Source organism: Emydura macquarii, unplaced genomic scaffold (assembly GCF_026122565.2).
Source record: "Emydura macquarii macquarii isolate MOO-44397 ecotype Brisbane River unplaced genomic scaffold, CSIRO-AGI_Emac_v2 contig_629, whole genome shotgun sequence".
Classification (NCBI taxonomy): domain Eukaryota; kingdom Metazoa; phylum Chordata; order Testudines; family Chelidae; genus Emydura; species Emydura macquarii.
Genome location: NW_027130766.1, coordinates 5827496 through 5852987, shown reverse-complemented (window position 1 = coordinate 5852987; position 25492 = coordinate 5827496). Strand labels below are relative to the sequence as shown.

Sequence of the window (25492 nt, the reverse complement as noted above, 5' to 3'; positions counted from 1 at the left end):
GGTTCATGTATGTAGTTCCTCATTGTATATGGGCAGTCTTTGCAGAATAGGAAGGGTGCCTTAAAAACATGTGTAATCATGCAGACAAATCCTGCCGGCTAGAGTGGGTCACAACCACATCACTATATGGGCAAACTCTCTTCAGATGCTGGGGTTAAATGCTTGTTTGTAGAGGGAAAAACAGAAAATCTACCTGTTTTAATCCGTTTGTGAGTAAAAATAAAAACGGATCAGCTAACTCATTCTAGTTATACTTTCCCCATCAAGTAGAGATCTTAGATTAGAATCTGCCACCTTGCTGTATTGTGTCACTGATATCAAATAATCAAAGTATAAGCTGGTGAAATTGATTTGGAAAAGTCTGACTAAATTGCTGATGTTTTCTCCACAGGTTTTGCAGACATTGGGTACAGAAACATACAGGCCCAGCTCTGCCTCACAGTGTGTGGCTGGCATTGCCTGTGCCGAGATTCCCATGAACCAGTGGCCTGAACTCATTCCTCAGCTGGTAGCTAATGTTACAAATCAACACAGCACTGAGCACATGAAAGAGTCAACGTTGGAGGCAATTGGTTACATCTGTCAGGATATTGTAAGTGTCTTCTCTTGAATATATGCTATGCAATGTCCTCTTTCCTCACCCATTCTCATTTCTAAACTTGCGTTCTCTGGACAACTATTTGCAGTCAACTGCAACAAACCCTCTAGGCCAGTGTTTCTTAACCTGGGGTTTTAGAGGGGTCGCAAGTGCAGAGCTGGTATTGGGGGTGGCAAGAAAGGCAATTGCCTGGAGCCACAGGGGCGCCATGAAACTAAGTTACATGCCTCAGCCCCGTGGGGGTGGGACTCAGGCTTCAGGGGTACAGTAGTTTGGAAAGGTTAAGAACCACTGCTCTAGGCTGTCTTGTAGCCTGTGTGGTGGGTATCTGTACTAAGAGTCAGGCAGCAGAGCGATTCCCCACAAAACCTACAGATGAGACCAAAGTGCAAAGAATGTGATCTGAAGGAAGAATTGACCTGATTTCGCAACATAAATCCAGGCCATCTTTACTAAGGTGCAGATTTAATCATGGCGTGTATTCATCCTGTGGAGATGGGTGCTGTTTTAAGAACCTAGATAAATGTCCTAAGTAAAATGATTACAACTAGGTGGTAAATGCTTACTGAGGTTGTGTCTCTGGGGACTTGCAAGTTTAAATTATTTCATTGTATCATGGGCTAAACTAGGTATCTTCTATATATTGACAAAAATATTTTGCTCTGTACAGCATCTTTCAGCCAAGGATCTCAAGAAAACATCTGTCACAATTTTTATAGGCAACTTTTTTTTAGTATCAAGCTGTGTTGTGTATATAGGACAAGTGGCTGATCTGAGCTGCACTTAAAAACCCTGTGTTCTAACCTAAGGCTGAAAACAAAATCTGGCCGCCTGTCTTTCTGTGTAAATGCCATTAAATGGTGGTTTTGCCCCTTATTACACTTGGGAAAGAGTACATATGTGCTCCTTCTGAAGTGTACAGTGCAGTGCATCTAGTTCATCAGAGCCAGCGAAGCTTATAAAAGCTGTGATCTAGACAGGCAAATTTTCTGTGTGATGCTTTCACAAGGAAAGCAGGAGGTCTGCTTTCACTTTTCAGCCTATGGTCAAATATCTTGTCAGTCTATGTGTAATAGGATAAACATGTTTCCCCCTTCTACTGCTATTCATACAGCAAGTGGGATATTTTAGGTGGTGTCCCTTTTACAGGAGAAAGGTTGGAATATTGGAATCAAAGTGTGGGAAGCTTCCGTGGTAGATGGAGAGGTCTGAAGAACATGTAATGACTGCAGAAGGAAGGTCCCCTCCTTGAAGACAAGAGAGACAGGGAGTAGGCAGTGAGGGAAGCCTCATAGGGTAAAGTGAAGAAAAGTATGAGAAGTGTCAGTGAGGACAGGGAGTGGAAGAAACCAACAAAATAAAATAAGGGAGGAGGAGAGACCAGAGGAAAAACGAGATTTTGAAAACCACCTGAAAAGATAAGTGTGCCTCTCACTGCACTGGTTTTCTGAAGGGTTTGAATTGCTGCCTGACTGATTTGAATTGAAAACTAAAAGTTTGTCAGTAATAAGTTCAGGGGCAAGTATACAGACTTGGGAGGGAAAACACTGGTACTGAGATACGTAAAATGAAAAAGTGATTCAAAGTTGTAATCACTACTGCTAGAATAGGGGGGCTTCAGGTCAACCATTGTCCATTACAAATACCCCCAGGATTTCTAAGTGCACGTCAGCCATTTTGTCTGGAAGACAGGAAGTAATTAAACTTAATCTATAGTGGATTTTTTATTGTCCTGGGTTACAGAACAGAATTTTTCCTAACCGGAGTCCCTTTTACACTCCTTTGTAGTGTGCCTCAATCTGATATTGATAAATCCTAACACAATAGTCTAGGGGTTCTTGGGACTTTGCATTCCAGAGATTCATTTTTTCCTATCGTGTGTTATTTTATATTTATCATTTAGTCCCTCCAGCCTTAAATGGTTAACTTCTACTACCTCTTTTGATTACAGCTGTCCTTCCTTGCTACTGATCCTTGCAAGATCCACTTGCACGATACCTAATGTGGGCCTATTAGTGACAAATGGGTAGAGTTATCGCCACTGATACATGCCTCTATGCTCAAATGGCAATAGAGTGGAATATGGCAGTTGTTTGACCTCACTATATCATAGCTGAATGAGGCAGTCTGAGGCTTGTTGACTTGAAGCACAGTAGTAATATTTAATATTTATTTTTAATATTTGGCCCTTGTGACTTAAACTTTGGAATGCATATGCTGTTCAGGTGCAGCAGACTATGCCCTCTTTGTTAAGACGCACTGCCTTGGAGTCACAGTGAGGTGTTAAGTTGCTCATATTTGACTCATGGTCTTTCTGGTGAACAAAGGGCCTTTTGCCCTTAAAGGACTTGAATTTCCTCTGGCTGTAGAATTCATTGCCAAACCTTATTGTGGGGGGGGGGAACTTGATACATAGGGGAGCAGGCATCTGAAAGGCTGAGATGCAATCTGCAAGCCGTCAGATTACTTCACCACTATTTATTTCTTGTTTCAGGACCCAGAGCAGCTTCAGGACAAATCCAATGAGATCCTCACAGCTATTATCCAAGGGATGCGAAAGGAAGAGCCCAGTAACAATGTGAAGCTAGCAGCTACTAATGCACTCTTGAACTCTTTGGAATTCACCAAAGCAAACTTTGACAAAGAGGTGAGTAAAGAAAGCAACAGAATTCTGGGTGCAAAAGGGAAGGAGTGAATCCACGGTCTGTGATGAAAAATCATGCACCACGCTGAATTTTGTTTGATGCATAATTCCATTATAGCTGAGACTTGGATTCATGTTTATAAAATTAAAATTTTAAAGGCTGCTGTGGTGCAGAAATACTGTGGAAGTGTTTGGAGAAGAATTATAAAATGAAAAGGGAGCGTCACTGACTTTTTTTGGCTAAATATGAACTGACCTTAGGGTTTAGCCTGTTAGAAGAGTTGATTAGGAGAAGGATAGTCTCTCTGCAATGCTGCTGTAGTAGCCCAAGGACAAGTCTACACTACAAAATCTGTAAGGGCATTAAAATATGGACCTCTTCTGGCATTCTGAGTTCAGTACAGCCCTCATATCCCTACCATGGAGATTTCATGGAAGATGGAACTAGTAATTAAACTTTTATCTTGGATGCTCTCCTAATAAAAACCTTTCCCTAGTCAATCATTCAGCTGATACTGTAGTTGATTTCAGTCAGTGCCTTAAAGTTTGATGAGCTGGTTGAGCTTAATCCATTCAGATTGCATTTGTAGTGACTTCTGCTCTCTAAATGGGCCTGGGAATAGTAAATAGAATGTTAAATTATTGTATTCCCTATCTGCTCTTAACACATCTCAGAAAATTAGTGTCCTAGCTAAACCGGGTTTTGATGTCTTTCGTAATAATTGCTGAAATAGTCTAGGTGACTATAGCTTTCTTTTTCTTTTTTTTTTTAATAAAACACTTTCCTTTATGCTGTGACCATTTCTTCTGCTTAGAGCAGCCTTTCTATTTGCATGTGACATTCAAGTTTGGGATTCACAATTGTAGTGAGCCACTTCCAAGTTGTAAGTAATTATGAAAATGCTGTGTGGCAAGTGGTTGCCTATATCCTGCCTAGCTTTTGTAGCAATGTAATGTTGATGGCAATAATTGCTTAGCGGTTCAGGTGCTCTGAGTCAAAGAATTAAAATATTTTCCTATAGGAAGATTTTCAAACTCTTTTGCATAATACACTTCTAATTCTTTTTTATTTTTTTTGCAGTCTGAAAGGCACTTTATTATGCAAGTAGTCTGTGAAGCAACGCAATGTCCAGATACAAGGGTAAGTGATGATATAATGTCTTGACCTGTCTGTTGCTGCACCATCCTCAGGGAAGTCCATCCAGCGACCTCTAGACTGTTGAATGTGCTGTAGTTCAGGAAATAGTACTATATGAATAAGTATAGAAACCCATTTTAATTGTCTTTCGGAGTAATTTCAGTCACTAATAATTCTTATTATTTTTTGCTTCCCTTTGTTTTATTCTTCCTATTTGGTGCAGGCTACAAACATGCTAATATTGCGAGTTAGTCTCTGAAAAGTGTATTTGTGGCTGTTGCATGAATTCTGCATGTAGAGTAATATTTGCTTGTGTTTCCTTGATGTGCTCAGAGAAATGACACATCTGTTGACCTACTTCCTTCTATGACAGGTACGAGTGGCTGCCTTACAGAACTTGGTGAAGATAATGTCCCTCTATTATCAGTATATGGAGACATATATGGGACCTGCTCTTTTTGCTGTGAGTACAGTAGGTAGGAAATGGAATAGTGGCTTAACTCCAGTGAGCCCGTGCTTGTAAATGGAGGGACAGGAACCAGAAAACTGCTCCCCTATGTCTCCCTCTTCAGCCCCTGCACCGCAAGAACTGGAGAGGGAAGAATGGTCTTCCACTCATGTTTCTCCTCCCTTCCCCGCTAGTCTGGAAAGATGGTTTCTTTCTTTCCCAGGGTGGGTTAGAACCATTTATACACTAGCCATATTTTGCAGTTCTAGTGGCTTTCCTCCACAAAGAATGAATCCTTATATGGACATCCCATCCTGCAATGATATCTATTTAATTATATCATAGTGTTGTGGTGGTCATTTTTACAGACACTGAGGTACAGAAGTTAGATGACATGTACCCAAGGTTTTGTTGTCCTTAGCAGAGCTGGGAATAGAGCCCAGAACTTCTGACTCTTGGTCCGCTGGCTTTAATTCCAAGATTAAATATGGGAAATATATTTTTAATCTGAATGTAAAAGCGTCTGACCTCTTCACAGCAACATTTGTCAGCTATGTTCATAATGCCTCTCTCTGTGTTAAGTGGATTGTAAAATAACTAATCCCAAGCATAGGGAATCTAAGAAACACTCAGACACTCTTAGAAGTTCCTTATGCTTGCCCTAGCGCTTTGCCCAGAATTGGATCTTTGCTTGCTTGTTTAAAGTAGGACTTCCCTGCCACTCTTCCTGTGTGAAAAGGAAATTGGTTTTCTGTCTCTTCCTCATTGAAGTTTTATTTCCTATTCTAGGTGGTGGTTGATATTGTAGGTGGTAGGATGATTGGACAACTTGCTTTTAAAAACTGCTGATTCATAAATCACCTGGTAGTGCTATGGTCAGGGGCCCTTTGCATTGCCTGTTCTTTTCCAGACTTTGGGCACTAATGGCTGAGTCTAAATATAAATGTGCATTCTCCATTAGCTGTCTGGTGCGACTGCTGCTTTGTGTGGATTTTATTTTTTAGAAAAGTGCCTGCTTTTCATTTTAATTTCTATAGCACTTTTCTTTCTAAAACAGCTGCAGAACATTTCAAGCTAAATACATATAGTGCAACTGTAATGCAGCCACCTCTGGGACAGAGAACTGCAGCTAACTAGCAGATAGCATTACATAGTAGTGAAGGGGGAAACTTCTATTCTTACTACAGAACCATGGAATCTTTAATATCCAGGCAGAGGACACAGGTAAAGAGCCACATATTTTAGATGTAGTCTTACCGTCCCTTTAAAATATAGTTCCATTAATTTTAGATAAATAATGTAGTACACAAAATTCACAAACATCGCCAATATCTCTAGATTTTTCCATATCCTAGGTTGCCCTCGGTCATCCTTATCACCCTCTGTTGTACTACTAAACCTGGGCAATACTTTCATGAATGAGACATCCTGAATGTAAAAACCAGCAGGTCCCTAGACAAGGATTTGTAATAGTGTCTTCTCCATCTCTGGTTTTTGGTGTAACCTTATCCTTTTTTGTAAGGTCTCTCTCTATTCCAATGAAATCTGTATAACCAATGACTGGAGTGAGATCTGTGTTAGAGCTTGGTACTGTGAACATCTGTATCTTAACAGTGTGCATGAGCAATCGGCAGCTGTTCTGCTGTCCTTGAAGGATATTCTCCCTTTTGCCCAGTTGTACTCTTGAAATGTGGAGGTTTTGTTTAGCAGCTGGTCTACACTGGGAACCTGTATCAGCGTAGCTATATTTCAGAGGTGCGGATTTTTCACACCCCTGCAATAGGTAGCTATACAGACCTAGCCCTTGGTGGACAACACGAAGCTGATGAAAAAAATCTTTAGTTGACCTAACTACCACCTCTTGGGGAGGTGGATTATGTGTGACAATGGGGGAACCCTCCTACTGGCATATAAGTAGTGTCTACACTAGCGTTTCTAGTGTAGGCAAGCCCGAAGAAAGAAGAGCTCTCTTGAGCTGCCTCTTGTTTCAGGAAGTCTAGGTTTCTATACCATGCTGCTATATGTTGAAGCAGAATTGCTTTTGCTAAAACATTCTCTCTTTTTCTCTGCTTCTCGTGTTTCTGAAGATCACAATTGAAGCAATGAAAAGTGACATTGACGAGGTGGCTCTGCAGGGAATAGAATTCTGGTCAAATGTCTGTGATGAGGAAATGGATCTGGCTATTGAAGCATCAGAGGTAAGCTTATAAATTGTGGCTGTGGATCAGTGTTAGATGAATGAAGCAGGCAACCATTGTTTCAAAATATTGAAAAGGAGGGGCTGAACCAGTTCTGGAAGCTCCTTTGTTCTTCTAAGGTGCGATTGTATAAGAGAGCTGGTTCTGAACCCCTTGTATAAGCAGCCCTAGGTCCATGATGAGAGATCATGCACCACTCTGACTAGTAAGTGATGCATATCTGTTATGGAAGCTGAGACTTGAGGCTGCATGGAATACAAGGCAGTATGCTGGCTTCCTCCCTTTCAGGTAGCTGTCTTTATGAAGAGTGATTCAATAGCAAAACTTCTCATTCACTGGCTAGACGTCTGGAAGCCTGTCGAGGGTTTACAAATAACCTTTTGTATTTGTAAGTGTCTCGTGTTTGTTTAGCAGCAGTAAAAGCTTTTTCTCAGCTCTTTGTTTTTGACCAATAACTTGCTCTGTCCTTGACATGCTGCCCAAAATTCCTGGGTTTGAGTGCCTTGGAAATACTTATTACAGTAGGAGCACAAGTTGCATGAGTGTTTCCATTATAAGTCCATATACATTACTTTCATTTGTTCTCAAAGTTTGTATCCATCAGGCTGAGATTCTCCAGACCCAGTGGCTCTCCCGAAGTAAAATTTTTGGGAAAGCTTAAGCAAAATGCTTCAGCTGTTCTGGAGTGGGAATAGGACAGGACTTAATTTTTTTTAAATAATGAACTGAAGAGTTCTAGTGCCAGAATGGCTGGGAATTGAAATTCAACAGTGGTAGAGACATCTTTGAATATTCTGATGGCATTAGGTTCTGATTTGGTAGTTTTGATTATTTGAAAACAGTATTTGTAAAGTGCATATTTTGGGCTTGATTTTTAGCACTCTTTTAAAGACAAGTGAGAGGTCCCATATGTGTAGCTGATATAGCTGCATCGTGAATACATGCATAGGTTTGCACATTAAGTTGAGCTTTGTGCATAAATTTCTCAGCGTGTTGGAAAACTTTGAGCTCTCGCCTCATTAAACTCACTGGAGCCCTTCCTCAGTGCTTATGTGGCCCTGTTCAAGACGAGTATTTTCTTTCACTGAGTTTCCTTAGCTCTGTGAGTAAAATGATTTCTGGCCCCATGAGCCAGTGACATCACTTATGAGTTCTGGAGTCCTGTGTTACTAGCACCAGTAGTTTACCCCTAAGAACATTTAAAGGATTACCCTTGCATTGTATATAATACATGAGATTTATGGTTTGGTTATAAAAAGCAAGCGTTTAAAGTAAAATAGTTTTTATTCTTTAGAGTGGATGGATTGAAAAGGAAAATGGTGTCTTGTTCTTCATGCAGATGCTCTTTCTTTCCAAGAACTGATTGTGTCTTTAAAAGGAGCTAAATGTATTTTTTCTGCTGAATGCCCAAAATAGCAATGGTAAAGGGTCAGTCAGCACAGAGCTTTAATTTGTGTGCTAAGTGCCTCTTACCCTTCCTGTTTGGGGGTATTTAGTAGTTGTTTAATTTGTAAATATTTGCAGTTTGTCTTGAGCATGTTTGTGTAATGTGTGGAGTGGCAGCATGGATGTGCGAAATAGCAAACTGAACATGTGCATCAAACATTTAACTAGAGTAGAATTTCTCCTTGGGAAAGAGTTCTATCTTTTGGAGGTGAGCTTAAAGCATAAAGTAGATAACATAGATCTAATTCAGTTTGCGATTTTTTCAGAAGGAAAAATGTTTCCGTACAACTATTAAGGATTGTTTTGCAACCTTTCTTTCTAGGCAGCAGAGCAAGGAAGGCCGCCAGAGCACACTAGCAAATTTTATGCTAAGGGAGCACTACAGTATCTGGTCCCAATTCTCACACAGACACTAACTAAACAGGTGAGTTGCAGGTTCCTTGCTTGGTGCGTTGTCTGGAGTTGTCTCTGTGTGTCAGGAACCTTACACTTATGGTGTACCAGCCTTAAGTTACACAAACAACTTCTGGAATGCTGTCAGTCCAACTACATATGATAGAATGTCATTAGTTAAATAATGTGGCCCCTGGTCATTGAATCAGTGTTCTGTTTTCATAGATGACTCACTAATGAGCTAGGCTGACCGGTCCTTTAAGCTCTCTATAGAGCTGCGGTAAAAGCATGCTTGTTCTGAACACCTGACATAGCAGTCCTCGGTCTATGATGTGACATCATGCACCACTCTGATTGAATGATGTATTGTTTGTGAAATCTGAGACTTGAGGATTCAATGAATGCAATTGCTGGTTCCAGCCACTTCAGATTGTTTCATTGTCTACAGGGTTTCATTAAGGCAAGTTTCCCTTTCAGATTACTGAAGGGGTTTGGTAGGTTAGCTGGAATCTGCAGTATCATTTAGCATGAAATGTTTGGGGTTTGTGGAATTAAAAACAGAACATAAAGCTTTTGTTTGCCTCAATTAGAACCCTATTTCTGCTATTGTTTTAGACTTCTCAGGGGATAGTTAATGTGATGATATACAAGTTAATACAAACAACTTGATACTACATGGATTTATCAAGTTGTTTGCTTTGTCAAGTTTGTTACACATTGAGAAATGTCTAATTTTTAATGGCTGTTGTGGTTGAAACTGTTTCCCTGTTCCATGTTGTACTGCTATGTGCCTGAATGCCTAGAGTTCAATCACAGGAGGCTGTAAACGATTGTTAAAGAACCAATCCGGAAACAAGACAAGCTCCAGTATGCACCTTCAAAGGAGTTAGGTTAACAATGGCAGGGCGATCAGCTGTGGGGAGAAGCCACCTAGCCGGTTCCATTCAAGCCACAATGAGTTACTCTTCCCAACACTAAACCTGGGGTCAAAGGAGACCTGACATCTCAGACCCGAGAAAAGGGGAAGTCATTCTGGCTTGGATGAAACCGGCTAGGTGGCTTCTCCCCCCCAGTTTGGTGGGCTAGAAGAGGCTAATGAGAGTGCCACACAGAGACAGACACACGCTGAGGGTAGGACACACTGCTTCTCCCTGACAGAGATGGAGTTAGCTGGGCAAAAGAGAACTTAGGAAGATGTTAAGTAACCATGCATGTAGACCTTTTATTGTGTTTATGCTTTGATCTAAATGGTTTTATCTCATGGTGAAAGAATAACACTTTGTTTTGAAGATATTGTTTGTGTCACTGCAAACATATGTTCTCATGTACTCCTGAAAGGAAGCTCGTACAGGAGCCAAAACAGAGTTGGACCTGTGCCATTAACGCAATTGGGAACCAGGGGGCTGCACCCAGAGATCCATTCTGAGTGGTTGGACCATGTGGTTCCACCCAGAGTAAGATGCAGGAAGCCTGGTCCGTCACCTAGAGGGTGCACTTGAGAGAAAATAAAAGGGGTCTACGATGCAGTTCACCCAGTAACTAATATTTACTTTTTTAGGTTTGTAGTGTGGACTGAATTCATGTCAAAACACAATACCTGTTCATATTCCTTGCCCTTGGATTCTGCAAGGTAGTTTTATCTGTAAGTGGTAGAAGTAAAGTTCTGGTTGGTAAAGGATATTTTTGCTAAGCATGACCCATGTTCTGTTCTCTCCCCAGGATGAAAATGATGACGACGATGACTGGAATCCCTGTAAAGCAGCTGGGGTCTGCCTCATGCTTCTGGCAACTTGCTGTGAAGATGACATTGTTCCTCATGTGCTACCCTTCATTAAAGAACATATTAAAAACCCAGATTGGCGATACAGAGATGCAGCTGTCATGGCTTTTGGGTGCATTTTGGAAGGGCCCGAACCCAACCAGCTCAAACCACTAGTTATTCAGGTCAGACCAAGTTTTTCTTGGAGGTTGGCTTGTTTGGACAAAAATACTTGACTTACTGTAACTACTCTGAACACTGCCAAGGAGGGAAGGTCAGAGACCATGGTTGTGTGTAACCCTTACTTCAGTTTTGCTCAGTTGCAGAACAACCTTCAAATTAGATGTTTTTAAGATTGTAAATTTTAGTAGTTTTGTAACCTGCAGGAATTTGCATGTCAGTTTGGCAAACTCTTGTGATCCGTTGGAGTAGTTATCCTTAGACCAGGAACACCTTTGTTTGTGCAGCACATGGACGGCACTTAATCCATGCAAGTTTGGCCAACACAGGCTTTTAACCCTGTGTAAATTAAATCTGTCTGTGATGCAAGAATTGAAACTTGTAGGGGTTCAGTGCTTCTGGTCTTGTCACTGGGAAATACTTTACTTCATGGGCCTTCTTTACATCAAAAAATGGTCTTTTAGATGGACCCAGACATGTGGCTTCTTAGCTGAGAGCCCCTATTTATTGGCAGATCATGGAATACATGCTATTAAAAGAGCATATGCCCAAACAGCTGCAGGCTTATTGGCATCATGCAAGTGAATTAGGTATGATTCTGACTTCTACTAACATTGTGGTTCTGTTCTAGGCCATGCCCACTCTAATAGAACTAATGAAAGATCCTAGTGTGGTGGTTCGAGATACGACTGCGTGGACCGTGGGCAGGATCTGCGAGCTGCTCCCCGAAGCTGCCATCAATGACATTTACCTCGCTCCACTGTTGCAGTGTCTCATTGAGGGCCTGAGTGCTGAGCCTAGAGTGGCTTCCAATGTGTGCTGGGTAAGGCAGGGCTCCACTGCTAGGGGGTGATATGGGCTGGACTTCTACCAACTGAGGTGTGGGGTTGAAGGGATTTACTTACCACTTCTTGTGAACACCCCTCGTACATAAAATGGAATAGTTTAGCAGCCTGTGGGGTACAGTCATTTAAACGATGTGAAGAGATGACTGTCTTTTACTACAAGACTGACATTTACCACAAGAAGCCTTTGTGTTAACGAGCCTCAAGTCTGTAGTGCTGCACTGTGGTGGGACAGGAAAAAAAGGAAGGAAGCTGGTGGGGAGGGGAGAAAGATCGTTGGAAAGATGGCCAGGAAGGAAATGTGTGAAGTTGTCTTCAGGTTGAAAATGCTGAGGAGACTGCTCTTCTCTAAAAATACCTAACTATGCATGAGAGGTCCTCAGATGACCCCTTTAACATACCCTATTTTGTATTGTCTAGCTTCCCTCCGGAAGCAGTCAGGGCTGCTCATTCAGTTGAGGGAGATACAGGATACTTTCTTTCCCTATTAGCTCTGAGCATACAGCCTCTACAGCTCTTAACACATGAAACACGTCTCATTCCCTTGCCTGCGTTCAAGTTGTGCTGTTGCCAGACCACTGGGCTGGCTTGCCAAGTTCAACTTTACCTTCTTCCTGATGCATTAATATTAGGCAACCTATCTGAACAAACATGTAGCTTCATTGCAGGGAGGCGGCATGCCTCACTGCGTTTTAACCAATGAACTATTTCTGCTGGATTTTTGAGTCTATTTTCCATTGACTCTTTCCTATTGTGTTTGGAGAATGAATTTGGCCTCACATCCCAATCTCTCCTAAACCATTGATGCCACCATGGGAATGAATGGGCAGGCTGACAGATGATTATTTTAAATGTCAATTACATGGCCTTGCCAGTTCAGGGGATTGCGTGTGGCTGGGCTAGATTGCTGTTGTGATCAACTCACTTCATTGTAGAGACTGTGGCCTGTTCTGTATTTCAGGCCTTCTCTAGTCTGGCTGAAGCTGCCTATGAAGCTGCAGATGTTGCAGATGATCAAGAAGAGCCAGCAACCTACTGTTTATCCTCCTCGTTTGAACTAATAGTTCAGAAACTTCTGGAGACCACAGACAGGTACTCTCAAACCAGCTGGCCTAATCTCTGCAGAAATGCCTTGTTTACCCCCTCTCCAATACCTTTTGCCTCCTAGAGCTCTTATGCGAAGTGATGAGTTAAGGATATCAATTCATCATGCCCTAAAGTTTGTGTGACTTGGGGTATCTAAGATCAGTTCCCAAGAGAAAATTCATATTTGCACATACAGGTATTTTCCCAGTTTTTGGTCTCATTCATCCTTACTGATATCGCTGGAGCTTCCTGCAATTGTATTCTCACCTCCAAAGTTTCCTTTCAAGTTGTGGAATTCCATGTAAAACTGTGTATGTAATCATAAATGTACAGTGTACAGAGGTCTGCACAATATTCCGCAAGCCATTTGAGAGATCCTGTCTGGCTTAAGAGTCACTAATTAGCCAAGATGATAGCAAGACAGATTAAAGATCTCTAGAACCTTGTGTGTGGTATGGCTTTCATCACTAGTTTGTATGTACTTAGCGTATTGTAGTGGTGTTTTTATTTTGGTGTTACAGTAGCACCTAGAGGCCCCAGAGCAGATCAGAGCCCCATTATGCTAGACATGATATACACACAGTAGAACTGTCCCTGCCCCAGACAGCTCAATTTGCAGAGAGGGAGAGCTCAAGGCACAGAGTAAGTGACTTGCTCAAGGACACACAGGGTGTCTGTCTGATCCAGACCTTTTGAGTCCTTGCTCTAGTGTTTTAACCACAAGACCAACCTTCTTCTCTGACTAGTATCTTTACTAGAATAACTATAAATCCAGTCCCATAGCCAGTCTAACCAATTTCTGTCCAAAAGTTTAATCTGGCTGCTCAGTGGCCAATGAAATAAATTAGTCATCTCAGTGTAGGTGCTAGCTAACATTTCAGAACTGGCATTTTCAGTAGCGAGGCCTGAGACTGAATGGCAAGGAATCGAGCTTCCCACCCTTTGAGGTGGACCCTCTTAAGTTAGGGTGGAGGCACATCAGGAGATAGTGTTGGGAAGTTCTCTAGTGCTACCCATACTGTTTGCAGCTAAATAAAGGACTTTTAGCATCTTTCATTAACGCAGATTTAAAAGAAACAGCTATCAAAAATGTAGCCTAGATTCAAGCCTTGGTATGCAGTAATGAATAGTACAAATATGATCAGCTTCTGTTGTAGCTTTGGGGTATAACTTTCTACTAATTGGTCAAATAAGGTCTGTATTTAAGCCAGCGTGGACACAGAGGGGAAAAAATAAACGATTTCCTTCCTATTTAGGCCTGATGGACACCAGAATAACCTGAGGAGTGCTGCATATGAAGCTCTGATGGAAATAGTGAAAAACAGTGCCAAGGACTGTTACCCTGCTGTCCAGAAGACGACTTTGGTCATTATGGAGCGGCTGCAGCAAGTGCTGCAGATGGAGGTAGACAGAGGCCAAATTCACTACCAGGGCAGCTGTAATACTCAGTGGCATAATCACTTCGTTGTATTCTGGCTTTAGTCTCTGTAGCCAGATGAGTTGTGCTGTTGATTGTATAGCAAGTATCTATTAAGCTTGAAGTGGAACAAGCAAGTTTAAAGCTGAATTCCTTCTGGTCATAGCACTGTCATTGCTGTGACATCTTAATGTCCATGATACAACAGCAGAGACCTTTCTTCTGAGTGTTAAAAGAATCTTTTTTTTTTTTTCCTCCTACAGTCCCATATCCAGAGCACATCAGACAGAATCCAGTTCAATGATCTCCAGTCTCTACTGTGTGCTACTCTACAGGTAAACACCTTTCTTACCAGTTCTGACGCATCCATGGGAAGGAAATAGACAGTTTCTTTTGTGTCACGTAATAAACACTAATCCCAACAAGTGCACACTTGGAGATGAAATTTTTTAAATGAAATCAGCACCTTACACCCAAGTTACTGTGAAGGGGCAGAGGAGTTCCAACATATGAAATGTTGGAGCCTTTCACAACAAGTGCCAGTGTAAAAAAACAAAACAAAACTCTTGTGGAACAGAATGCATCTTACCAACAGTGTGTAAATAAAATATCTGTGCAGTTCCTTGCTGGCTGTCATGTTTAGGAAAGATTGAACAATCAGTCACTTTCATCAACACCTATCAAAGAAATTAACAGTTTTAACTTGTTCACTGCTGCTTGTGATTGGACATCAGTGCTCCTTTCAATTTGCTCTAATTAAAATGCACTGCGTGTCCTTGAAATTCAACACTTGGTAAAGAACACCTCGTGGGTTTTGGGAGCATTAGCTCATTCCAGTTGCTTGCCTCTTCTTAAAGGCTACTGAAAAATGCCATCCTTTTTCTAAGCCACTTGGGAAATTCGCCAGTCTTTGTGATATTTGGTAGCATAGCTTCCTGCAGTCTGTACTGTAAAAGGGCTGAAGCTATTGTGGGCTCATGTCTACTGTAAGTTTTCCAGCATTGCTGTAACTTTTCTAAAATGCTATATTGCAATTAATAGCTCTGTTTATTACTGGAAAAAATTAGCATATTAGAAGCTTTAATGCACTCCTTCAGTGTACTAGTACAGCTCTATGCGGCATTCAGAAGCAGGCTGTGCTCTGTTCTGTATGGTAACATTCCCAAAGGTGTGTTTGATCATCATGTGCACTGAAATAAAAGCAGAGCTACTGAATGCCCATCTTAATCTGAAAATTCACTTTTGCCCCCATCTTTTATGTTGTCTGCTCATTATGGGTTCATGACTTCTCCCGTTTCCATTAATGTAAGAGACTGAAATGACTTAAAACACTGTCATGTTCAAAAGCAAGTAGCATCAGCGGGGCTGTCTGAAATTTGGAGAGAATGAAAGAAAGTTTCAAATCATGGAGAGAAGGATCTTACCATTAGCTTCCATCAAACCCAGCAGAATCATAGAGGCAAGTCTGATGTCTGGGATCTCTCATCTCAGTAGTATGAGATTAATGATTCCTTTCAAGCCACCCTCCTGTCACTTGCAAAAGCTTAATACAAATAGCACTGATTAAAATTTGCAGTTCAGTTTACTCTTTTAAGTTATGCTGTCAACCTTTGAATATCACAATCTCTGAATTTCATACTTACTGGAGCTTACTGGAGCTTACAATACTTAACATGCCTAAGTGAAAAATTAGTGGACAGCACTTTTCAGGTTTATTTGACTGAGTTTTGTATATAGTCGGTTTCATTGTTTCTGGTGTGTAGGCAGTCATTTATCTCCTACTGAAAATACCCTTATATGCACGCAACATAAGAACTTACTTTTAAAATATTTTTACAAAGCATATTCAGAAAAAGAGCAAGACCTACTATTTTAATGGTGAAACTCAAACTTTCTGAAATGGATCAATTTAAAAATTCAAGTTCAAAACATTCCTTTAAGCCTCACATGTGAAATACACTAATTTAAATTTTTTGCGAAGCATGTGGGGGCAAGTGATTAGAGTGTTTGTGTCCTTCATTTTTGGTGAGTGAAAGTAGATTTATGGGGAGGGATGTTGTTGCTTTTTAAATAGTGACCTGCCAAAACTAAGTTTCTTAGGCCAAGTTAAAGGTTGTGATGGGGAGAATTTTGCAGTGAAATTAATGTATATAATAGCTGGGAAAAGAGGCCTTTGAGGAATCCATTGGGACAAGTTTTAACAGTATTTAGAAATGTTGTAGGAAACCCTGTTTTATATCCCTGATGGTAAAATGTGTCCTGCCTGTTAATATTATGCATGCATGGCAATTGGAATTCCCTTTCTCTTCATGGGGCTACCAGCACAGTTCAATTACAGTCCTCACTGGGAAATAAAATTGCCCTTAGATTGTTACAATGGGAAATGAGCGTGTTAAAAGGGGCTTGCTTAAGTTTGGCCACACTTAATTCCAGTCACAAATGAAATGCCCAGGGATCAGTCTTTCCAGCAGGAAAGATAAACTCTGCTTGTTCTGTAGCTGGAAAATCAAGGATAGATCCAATGAGAACAGCATTCTGCACTTGTACTGACAGTGCTTTTTTTTGCAGCAATCAAGTTCAGAGCAGCAGTTGATGCTTTTAGTATGGTTTTGATAAAACTGTCGTGTTCTGAGCTGGTGCGGAAGATTCAAAGGAAGAATTTAGCTTAGTGTATATGGGAGTAGTGTATTACAATCTCCTCTTCTTTTTTCCCCTTCCCCCTCCCAAACCTAGAATGTTCTCCGGAAAGTGCAACACCAGGATGCTTTACAGATCTCTGATGTGGTCATGGCATCTCTGTTGAGAATGTTCCAGAGCACGGCTGGATCAGGGGGAGTGCAAGAGGATGCTCTCATGGCAGTCAGCACCCTGGTGGAAGGTCAGTACAGGAGACCAGAAAAATAGCCTTTGCTTTATGCAATGTGCAAACAGCTCAGTGTAAGCAAATCAGACTGCAGCTTTGTGACTGACACTATGTCTACCCTCTGTCAGCTGCTTCTGATTGAGGAAGGCTTAACATATAACATCCTTTGCTAAACAGTTTGCTCAGATGCAGATTCGACTCCATAACTAACACCTCCAGATCTGTGAAGGTTTGAGGCTAGCTGGGCCAACAAATCAGATGACAGCTTGATTCTCCTAGGCTGTATTTCTTGTATGTTCATTGTTTTCTGTAGATAGCCTGGGTAGTTTCTGTTCCAAACAGGGCAGCACATAGGACTTTCTCGTTATTTTTGTACCGTGCTTAGCACAATGCACCGCTGGTCTTGAGACGCTGTTGCAATGCAAATAATAAATACTCTTTTTCTGATTTGTTTGCTGTTGTCTATCACCATTGTTGATTTATGGTAGTTTGGTCAGTGGTTGATTTGTTGGTTGTTGGGGTTTTTTTGTCTTTAAAAATCACACAGTGCAGAGACTGAAATTATTTTTCTTCACAAATTCTGATTCATACTAAAGTTTGGGTTGCAGCATACCAGACAGTTTGAGCTTCATTGTGATTCCTCTTCAGAATGCTGTTGCTATGGCATGATATTGAGCTCTAGGAATGCATTGTGTTTTCAAACGCTGCATGTTTGGATGTGAAAGTTGGGTGCTGTTAGAAATTCATATGTGATTTCACTGTTTGGAAAAACCGTTAATCTCCATTAAAGACCAGGCTTGAATTGGAAATGGTTCTTGACTCAGGAGCCTGTAAAGGGACGCATTTGAATCTTTCTTCATGTTTCTAAGGCCGTTAGCATGGCCAGCTCGTGGAGGAGCTGCTCTCCTGGGGATTGGGCCTGTTTTTAGTGCGGAGGCACGTGTCTAATTGCTCTCAGAACACATGACAATCTGAAAAAGCAGAGAAGTTAATTCTGGCTTCCTGGAGTAGCTGCTTTCTTAGAACAGGATAGTGGCTTTGCCCAGCACCCAATTCTTTGGGAAGAGGTGGGGGGGAGATGACAGATTTGTGACAGCACTTGAAGTGATCAATGTCCTTTTGAGTGGAATCAGTGGAATTGATTGCCTGGGTCTGCAAGTGAATAAGAGGAATGGCTGATTGCTGAGGGTTGGTTGTGATGTGGCTTGCGGGCTGATGTGTGAATAAACAGTTTGCCACGCTTTTTGGGCAAAGCCATTCTTACCCAGACCAGAGGTCGTTAGTAGTTTGTGGGTTAATTTGTGGTGATGGGCTGGGGAAGAACAGGAGTGGCAAAAGAAAAGCTGGTATGCAATATAAAAGGAAGCCTTTTCTTTCAGCAAATAGTTAAATGTTCTTTAAGTACAAGTATCCCACATAATAGTCTATATTTCAGCCCCATAGTTCTTCCATAGCTGAAACAGAAGCTGGACAACTGTCTCCAAAAGAAAGACTTGACTATTGTCTCATTCGTGGGGCCCCCTTGCCCCTCCCACCCAAAAAAATCAACTTTACTCCTACAAAGTAGGCCTTCTCAAACTGGTGTCGTGTGACCTGGTGCTGCCCCCTCCATTCCCACACCACTGAATGCTGAGTGGAAGAACCCCACCCAGGCTCAGCCACGGTTTTTGCCTCGATCCCACTTGCACAGTCCTTCGCAGCCACAAAAAACCCAGATATGTTGGGTTCCGGGTGATAAAAGGCTGAAAACCACAGTTCTAAAGGGTGCTGTGTATTTGTGTGGGGGGGGGGCTGGTGCTCTGAGGGAAACCTCTGAGCATGGGAAGGAGCTGGTTCTTATCCTCAGTGGACTGCATCTCCTGCTATTCTCTTGAATTCCATTTTATTACAAAATGATGTTTTCCACCGGCGCTCAATTCTTAGTGTAAAATCAGTTTGTCATGCCTCTGTTGAATGTGCAGGCTCTTCCGGCGAGCTGCAAAGGACTGGGTTTCCTTGTTTTAGACCTCTGGCAAATATGTAGACTGTCCTGTGAGGGTTAGACCTAATTGGAATGTTTTCGGTGCAGTTTTGGGTGGAGAGTTTCTGAAGTACATGGATGCCTTCAAACCCTTCCTGGGCATTGGACTGAAGAACTATGCAGAGTACCAGGTAGGACCTGAACCTGGAAGCCCCATGTTCTAAACCTTTGCATCTGTTGTGGTAGGGATTTACAGAGTTCATCGGGATTGCATCCCCTGAGGGCTATCAGCTTCTGGTGATGAAGCCAGAATGTGAGCACTCTAGGAACTCAGTAATTACTGGCTGCACTTGTAAATGAATTTATAGACTCTCCTCTATTTAAAATTGTCCACAGCAGGCCTTCATCAGCTTGACACCTGAGGTTCTGCATTGGCTGCATATTCAATGGCATTGATCAGGAGAGAAGTTGCTGCTAGGAATGAATTTCCATTAGACCATGTATGCCATGGTATTTACTCTGGTGCCGATCCTTAGAACATCTGACTGCTGAACTTTTTCAGCACTTCTCTAAAACAAGTATCTGTCACTCGTTGGCATCTGGAACTCTCGCCCCCAATCGGGTAAACTTATTCAGATCTCTTCTTTACCACTTACCATTTAAATGGTTAACAAAGCTCTGGCTTTTATGGGCAATTGCAGACAAGGGTCACTATTTAGTGCTGATTGTAGTTACTGCCTGTCACAATGCCATAATGTAGTGTTTTAATAGGCTGAAGCTCTAAGGACAGGCAGTGTGGGGAATACCAGTTTCCGCTGGGTGGGTGTATCATTTACTGTTCTCTTTGCAGGTTTGTCTGGCTGCAGTAGGTCTGGTAGGAGACCTGTGTAGAGCCTTGCAGTCCAACATCTTACCTTTCTGCGACGAGGTTATGCAGCTGCTCTTAGAGAACTTGGGGGTAAGTGCTTACCTGCTGTTAGCCAGTTCAGCAAGCTAGCTCTTAGTGGTGATAAACGGAAGTGAGAGGTGGAGGAGTATTGGGAGAAGTAGAGCTGTTTGAAAAAAGCTCCACCAGGAGACGTAAGCAATATAGCTTGCTAACGTGACAATTTGAAGAGAACTCCGAGGTCATCTGTGGGGGGGCTGGAAATGGATTTAAGTTTCCAGTAATTATTTTACTTTACTAGCATATCCACTTTTTAAAAAGTGGAACAAAACTTGTGGGCTCAAATCTCTCTTTCTCTTTCAGAATGAGAATGTCCATAGGTCTGTGAAGCCTCAGATTCTCTCTGTGTTTGGTGATATTGCCCTCGCCATTGGAGGAGAGTTTAAGAAATATCTAGAGGTTGTATTGAACACCCTACAGCAGGCCTCTCAAGCCCAGGTTGATAAGGTGAGCCAGCAGCGCACTTTGCAGTTCCTGCTCATAAAACTTGAAATGTATGTGTGCCTTAGTTGCTCGTCAAACATCGTTGCACAGGCATGTTCTTTGTTTTCCATCTAGTCTGACTATGACATGGTGGACTACCTGAATGAACTGAGGGAGGGCTGTCTGGAAGCTTACACTGGCATCATTCAGGGACTGAAGGGAGACCAAGAAAACGTGCATCGTGAGTATTTTGTACTGTGACACAGTAGTGCCTTTAGGGAAGGGGGAGACCTTTTCAAGGTATGCGGTAACTCAAGCCTGCTACACTAAACCAGTCCTTTCCTTTCAGCGGATGTGATGCTGGTGCAGCCCAGAGTAGAATTTATTCTGTCTTTCATCGACCACATTGCTGGAGATGAGGATCACACTGATGGAGTAGTAGCTTGTGCTGCTGGGCTGATAGGGTAAGCATGCCAGACCCCTTTGGATAGAGAATAAGTGACAGCACACTCCCCAAGTGGATTGTTGTTCGTACAATAAACAAAGTACGTCACGAGAAGTATTGGGCTCTTAAGGTTATCTGAAGTGGTAACCACAGACTCCTCAGGTGACGATTTTTGCAGCTCATTGTTGGGCTCTGACCCAGGAACAGGAGTGAAATTGGAGGACTGTGTGGAGCAGTGGTTCCTCATTACAGGCTATGCATCAGACCTTGTGGCCAGTTTGCTCCCTGTCATCATTGCCCTGAAGGGGCAAATTGCCTTTGCCTTAAAAGGAGTCAGGGCCCATGATCTTAAAGGAAGGCTCCATAAAATGAAACTTTCAGCTTGTGTTGATAGTGAAGGGCCTGTTCAACTGTCAGTCAATAGGAATCTTTTTCTCCTGACTTCAGTGGGAGATGGATGGAACTTTCAGGGAGAACGTTCTTTGGGCAGGAGACACGGATGTTTCCAGCTAATAGCTATTTAGGAGGCCGTTCGGCTCTCTCATTGCTGATCATATGCAACATTTGCAAAGGGACATTAGCAGTGAGTCAGTCTTCTCTTGTCACTAGCAAAGCTGATCAGCCTGGCCTGTTTCTGTCTGTGGCATTCAGCGAGTATTAAAGCCTGTTCTCTCTCCGTTGTTTCTCCCAGGGATTTGTGTACAGCATTTGGCAAGGATGTACTGAAATTAGTAGAAGCTAGACCCATGATACATGAACTTCTAACTGAAGGAAGAAGATCCAAGACAAACAAAACAAAAACCCTTGCTACCTGGGCGACTAAAGAACTGAGAAAACTGAAGAACCAAGCCTGGTAAGAAATCTTGTCCCTTTCCTTCACATTGCAGAACGACCAAGCAGGTTAAACGTCAAAGCTCAGGGCCCGTTGGAGGGGAGCCTTCACAAAAGCCTTTTGCTACAAAACACTTTGCCTTGTTTAGCTTTCTGTAACCTATCCGTTCAGAGCTCTAAACCCCAATCTGCCACTGCTTGCTCCCAGAGAAAAGAACTCCTGCACAAAATAACCGGTTCCAGTGTGCTTTCTCTGGGTCGCATGGGCATGGATCTTTTTGTGGTTTGTTGGCCGTAGCTAGTAAAGCTTTGACCCCAGTGTGAGCAAGGGCCATTAAAAGGAACAGAAGAGAGTGGCACAGCTCTCCTGTGCTTTGGGGGACGTTGACTCCTGAACTTGGAATTCACAGAATGATGGCACCCTTCCGATTTTGTGAGGTGCTTTTTCCTCTGCCTCTTGCAGGTAGTCTCACGTCGTCTCCAAAGAGGGGCTTTTTAAATTTTTACATCTGTCCCTCTCTGATTGCAGATCTGTTACCATTGGGATGACACCCGAGACCCCCACTGGAAATCTCCAATCTTTTGAAAAAACCTGGAAGTGAGGAGTGTGCACGGATGCTGAATGTTTGGGAATGAGAGGATGAGTGAGTGAGGCTTGAAACACACCACATTGAAAATCCCGCCGCAGCAACAACAGCAGCAGCGCTGTTAGTGAGCTGAGCACTGACTTGTGTAGAAAACCTGACATCGGCCGTCTTCAGGAAGAGGCAACGACTGGTTTCCATCAAAAATAAGCAGTCTCTTCTTCCGACAGAGACTAAAACTAGCTTTTCTGTCTTTTGGCCAGTGCAGAGCGGATTGACTAGTTTGGGAGAGAGGAAACTAGGTTCAACTGTGGTGCTCTTTGTTTGAGGTCTGGCTTTTGCTGCTGAAGAGAAATGGAGTCTGGGTCTCTGGCCCGCCTTCTGTAACCTTTGCCACACAATGCTGTCAGTGCATGGGATAAAAGGAGGGGTGAAGGAATTTCAGTCTAAGAGTGAGTGTGTGTGAATGAGGCGGTATCCACATTCTCAACTTCAAGTCATTGCAGTTTATCTTTTCCCAAAAAAGGGTTAGCAGTTGCATTTCATAAACTAACCGAAGTTCAGTCTACTGATGCAGCGTAAGAGATGTAAAAAGAAAAGAGGGGTGAAAAAGGAAAGTCGCTCTTTAGGGCTTTTTATTTTAGGGACACACTGACAAATGTTCAGAGCTCCCGTTCTGAGTGACGCTTTTTATGATCTTGTTTCATCAAAGCGCCTTTCCTTCCTTAATATTGTTCAACTGTGAATGTAGAAATGGGGGGGAGGGAAAAAACTCTTGCGTTAGAGGGAATAGAAGCAAACTGGCAAACAAGATTTCAGATTTAAACAAAAAAACACCCCATAAATAAATGTAAGTGCTCAGAATTGGCAATGAGAACGCAAAGGGAAAGATCTCTCCTGACTTGTACTGTAGCAGCCCGAACACCCACGAAATTGTGCCAAAGAGTTTAAAAACAATAAAGTAAAACTTCAGGTAATATTTTGGATTGCAAAATGAGGATAAATTCAATGTTCAAACAAAATCTGATAAAATGCCATTTGGAAACTGCTTGGCCTTTTGTGCTCTTTATTTGATCGAATTTAATGTGGTATTTGGTCTCTTGCTGCACTTCAAAACAAAAAAGGAAAAAAAGAGAAATTTATATAAATATATATATACTGGCTTGAGCTTACACAAGACGGCACTTGTAAAAGGTTATATTTTTCCACTGCAGTTGAAGATTAATAAAATGGTGTCAAACATTCCCCCAGTACTTTCTTTTTGTATTCTTGGGCTTTCCAATTAAAAGGGGAGCCCATTAACTTTTTTTTAACAGTGTACTAAAAGTCTGATGGGCAACCTTGGAACAGATTTTGCTGCTCCTAATCATGCAGCTTTTTTATTCTCTCACATGAAGGATGTGAAGGATCAAAATCTCTTCTCTTTTAAAATAGTTTTTTTTTTGGTTCTCTGAGGCACAGCCCCTCAATGATCCTGGATTTTATCAGCAATAAGACATGAAAAATAGAGAAGATTTGGGGTTTGAAACAATTTTTAATTTCATCTTTATTATGCAGTTATTGATATTACCAGCATTTCTGGATTTGCAGCTTAATGTGGGCATTTTTAAAGCTGTTTGTCTATGGGAGGGAGAAGGGAAAACCTAATCTAGTATTTTACAAGAAACAGGTCAAAAATCTTTTTCTTCCCTTCCTTCCTTCTCTCCCAATCTGATCCTGGGATCCATGAAAATGGAATCCACTTCTGTTGCCCATCTGCACTGCAGCATCCGCAATAGCTCTCGTACAGGGTATCGGATATGTGCCTTTCAGTGCCGGGTTCAGAATGCAGTCCAAGTGCCGACCTTTGAACCAGTGTACAAAAAAAATCCCAGGTGTTTAGAGGAGAGGACAGCTCTGTGTGTGAATTGGGAGAGATGGCCAGCTCCTAAACATTGGTTAGGGGGAGGCCTGGGTCCCATTTCTATTAATGCCTTTTCTTTTTGTTTTGTTTCTTGATGTGTGGGGTGGGGTTTCCTAAAAAAGCCATTCCTGAAGTTGGGGAGGGGGGATGTGGAGGGGAGAAATCTGATCATTCCTCAGTACTACCTGTTTCTGTCCTGTGTGGCTGTTCAGCTGTAGACAGCAGGAGAATAAAGTACACTGAGACAGTCGTGGAAACAAATCTCGTGTCTGTCATGTTTTTTGTTCCAGGGAAAGCAGTTCTAGAAACTGTTGAAGCTAATCCTTAACAACTTTCACACAAGCAACACCATCCCACAGTGTGGTAGTGAGGAAAAACTGGTCTGTCACCTCCAGTGTTGGTGCTAGGCCTGCAATTTTATCCTCGAATCCTGTAACCGCTATGGTTTGGGGAGAGGGACAAATACCTATTTTTCATATTCATGTATGTATAAAATCTTAACAGCCAGTTTCACTGCCTGGCAGATTTAATTAATGGGATAAATCCTTGATTTTTAAATGTACCATTTCAGCACCCAGATCAAAACGTGCTTATTTCAGCAAAGCATTTTTTTTTTAGCTTACAGCCTGGGCTTTGCACCGGCTTTGCCCTGCCACAGGAGGTAAAGGTTATTGTGTGATTGGGGAAGGGATACAGAGGAGAGGAAATATTGCTGTGCTGGAAATGGCTTGAAGCTTTGGTCTCAAGTCGCAGTTCAGTTCATGTTGTGCTGTAGCATTTCTGTATGTTTCTTACGTTTTTCTTTTCCTGATCAAATGTCTTGCCAAAGGCAGCCAATTGCACTGCGCTTACAATTGAATGGAGGGGGGAAAGTTAATGTAATCATTCAAAGTGCCCACTTGATGCAGTCCTAGTATTTTACTTTTCAGAACCAAGGACCTTTAACTGTCTCAATTCTGTCAAATTATTGTCAGCCAGATCTAATGAAGTTGGCGCTCTGATAGCCAGCACTTCTTTTTATACATCTTCAATCTGTATTGACACTTACACACTGTTACGTGTCACTTATGAATTGGCGGTTGTGCCCTGTTGATGATTGATTGGAAGAGTCCCTCTTACTAACAAATTGGTACCACTGATTTTATTTACCTTCTAAATAAAAGCTGCTTTATTTTGGTTTTCATTATTTTTGCTGCTTCGTTTTTATATAGCTACTGCATCTTTTGCCAGAAACGCCCCCTTCTCCGCTTTGCTCAATGAGAGTGTGTGGGTGTACTTTGATTGAATGAATGACACTCTGGTTTCCTGTTTGGGGGAGTTGGAGGTGACAGTGATGTCTCATCCGCCCATATGTGCTATTCTAACATGCATCATCAACCAGCAGG

General features: G+C 42.0%; 1 protein-coding gene across 1 annotated transcript in view; it reads left to right on the top strand.

Annotated features, from left to right (window-relative positions):
• Positions 1 to 25290, top strand: part of KPNB1 (karyopherin subunit beta 1) — a 33383-nt gene extending 8093 nt beyond the window's left edge. The window contains exons 4-22 of the mRNA XM_067541163.1: positions 392 to 592; positions 3093 to 3245; positions 4324 to 4383; positions 4754 to 4843; positions 6916 to 7026; positions 8795 to 8896; positions 10585 to 10809; positions 11436 to 11627; positions 12611 to 12741; positions 13992 to 14139; positions 14416 to 14487; positions 16886 to 17030; positions 19084 to 19166; positions 19826 to 19933; positions 20225 to 20368; positions 20480 to 20585; positions 20694 to 20808; positions 21481 to 21642; positions 22150 to 25290. Coding sequence (XP_067397264.1) covers positions 392 to 592; positions 3093 to 3245; positions 4324 to 4383; positions 4754 to 4843; positions 6916 to 7026; positions 8795 to 8896; positions 10585 to 10809; positions 11436 to 11627; positions 12611 to 12741; positions 13992 to 14139; positions 14416 to 14487; positions 16886 to 17030; positions 19084 to 19166; positions 19826 to 19933; positions 20225 to 20368; positions 20480 to 20585; positions 20694 to 20808; positions 21481 to 21642; position 22150 — 2349 coding nt within the window. The 3' untranslated portion in view covers positions 22151 to 25290. The remainder of the gene's footprint in view (positions 1 to 391; positions 593 to 3092; positions 3246 to 4323; positions 4384 to 4753; positions 4844 to 6915; positions 7027 to 8794; positions 8897 to 10584; positions 10810 to 11435; positions 11628 to 12610; positions 12742 to 13991; positions 14140 to 14415; positions 14488 to 16885; positions 17031 to 19083; positions 19167 to 19825; positions 19934 to 20224; positions 20369 to 20479; positions 20586 to 20693; positions 20809 to 21480; positions 21643 to 22149) is intronic.
• The last annotated feature ends 202 nt before the right edge of the window (positions 25291 to 25492 follow it).